Source organism: Apis dorsata, unplaced genomic scaffold, assembly GCF_000469605.1.
Source record: "Apis dorsata unplaced genomic scaffold, Apis dorsata 1.3 scaffold_667, whole genome shotgun sequence".
Lineage (NCBI taxonomy): Eukaryota > Metazoa > Arthropoda > Insecta > Hymenoptera > Apidae > Apis > Apis dorsata.
In genome coordinates, this window is record NW_006263852.1 from 181,592 (window position 1) to 182,880 (window position 1,289).

Below are 1,289 nucleotides of genomic sequence, written 5' to 3' on the forward strand. Positions count from 1 at the left end.
GAAATAATTACTTACCAAAAAAGGTTTTTGAAATAGATAAATCTATATACTTATGAATTCTAGTTCGAGTTAAAAAATAATCTATAAGATTATAATTGTATTCAATTATTACTTTATCATTGTTAAGTGATAATTCACCAGTATCTGATTTTTTTGGAAATATTGCTGTCACATTAAATTTCTTAGAAATAGAATCTGAAGTACTATTTCCTCCTATTAAATCATAAAAAGCTCGAAACTTCCAAGCTAATCTCATTATATTTTCTGGTATCTAATTAAAATTTTAAAATTATATATGTATATATTTGTTACATAAATTTATATAATCTTATTTTATTTTTATTTTAATTCTTCTTCTTTTATCTATATAAATTATAAATAGTAATAAAATATTAAACTTACATTTTCATATTGTGCAATAATTTGATATTTTCTTAAGGTTGATAATTCTCTTGAAACTTCATAACAAGCATCAGAAAATGGAATAAAACGTTTTCCTTTAGATTGTATTCGACATTCTTCATAAGGCCATTGTGATATTTTAGCATTTTCTAATTGATTTTCACTAATTTCACCAAGTAAATTTAATGTAATTGAAGATCCACTACATTTGCCTTTAGCTGTATCAGAATATCCCCAAACAGCATTTAATGCAATTTTAGCAGGCTCACTTGGCTTAATACTTAAGAAATCCCATTCCCAAGGTATTTCTTTTTCAATTTCTAAACAAAACTAAACAATAAAGATTATAATATTATTTTTATCTTTCTTCTTTCAATTACACTATTGTATATAAAGTACCTTCAAAATTTTTTGGCCTGGTATAATTTTAGTTGCTTTAATTTTAATCATATCAGATGTCCAACTAGTAATCTCATAAAGTGCAGCTATATTCCATTGTTGTAGAATTTGCAATGATTCTGCATTACGATGTGTTAAAGATAATACATGATGACTTGGATTTTTAATATATTCAAATTTTACCTAATAAATTATATTTTTTCTTTATTACTTTGTTTATAATTAAGAAGTATAGTATAGTAGCATTAATATACTATACATTAATATACTAACTTGAGTACGTTGTACATCAATTGTATTAATATAAGCAGCTATACCACAACTACCTTTTGGTGGTACATATGTGCAATAATCTAAGAAATGAAGGGCAGTTAAAGCAAACTCCAGAAATGGCCAGATACTATAAAAATCGAAAATCAAAGTACAACAAATAATATTTATTATTTAATAATTTTTATAATAAAAAATATATAGACTTTTTTAATATT

General features: G+C 23.4%; 1 protein-coding gene across 1 annotated transcript in view; it reads right to left on the reverse strand.

The window, feature by feature from the left end:
- LOC102672172 overlaps positions 1-1,289 on the reverse strand; it is a 6,908-nt gene that overhangs the window by 720 nt on the left and 4,899 nt on the right. Inside the window, exons 17-20 of the mRNA XM_006622136.2 lie at positions 1,075-1,208; positions 802-984; positions 403-732; positions 16-271 (exon numbers count right to left, since the gene is read on the reverse strand). Coding sequence (XP_006622199.1) covers positions 16-271; positions 403-732; positions 802-984; positions 1,075-1,208 — 903 coding nt within the window. The remainder of the gene's footprint in view (positions 1-15; positions 272-402; positions 733-801; positions 985-1,074; positions 1,209-1,289) is intronic.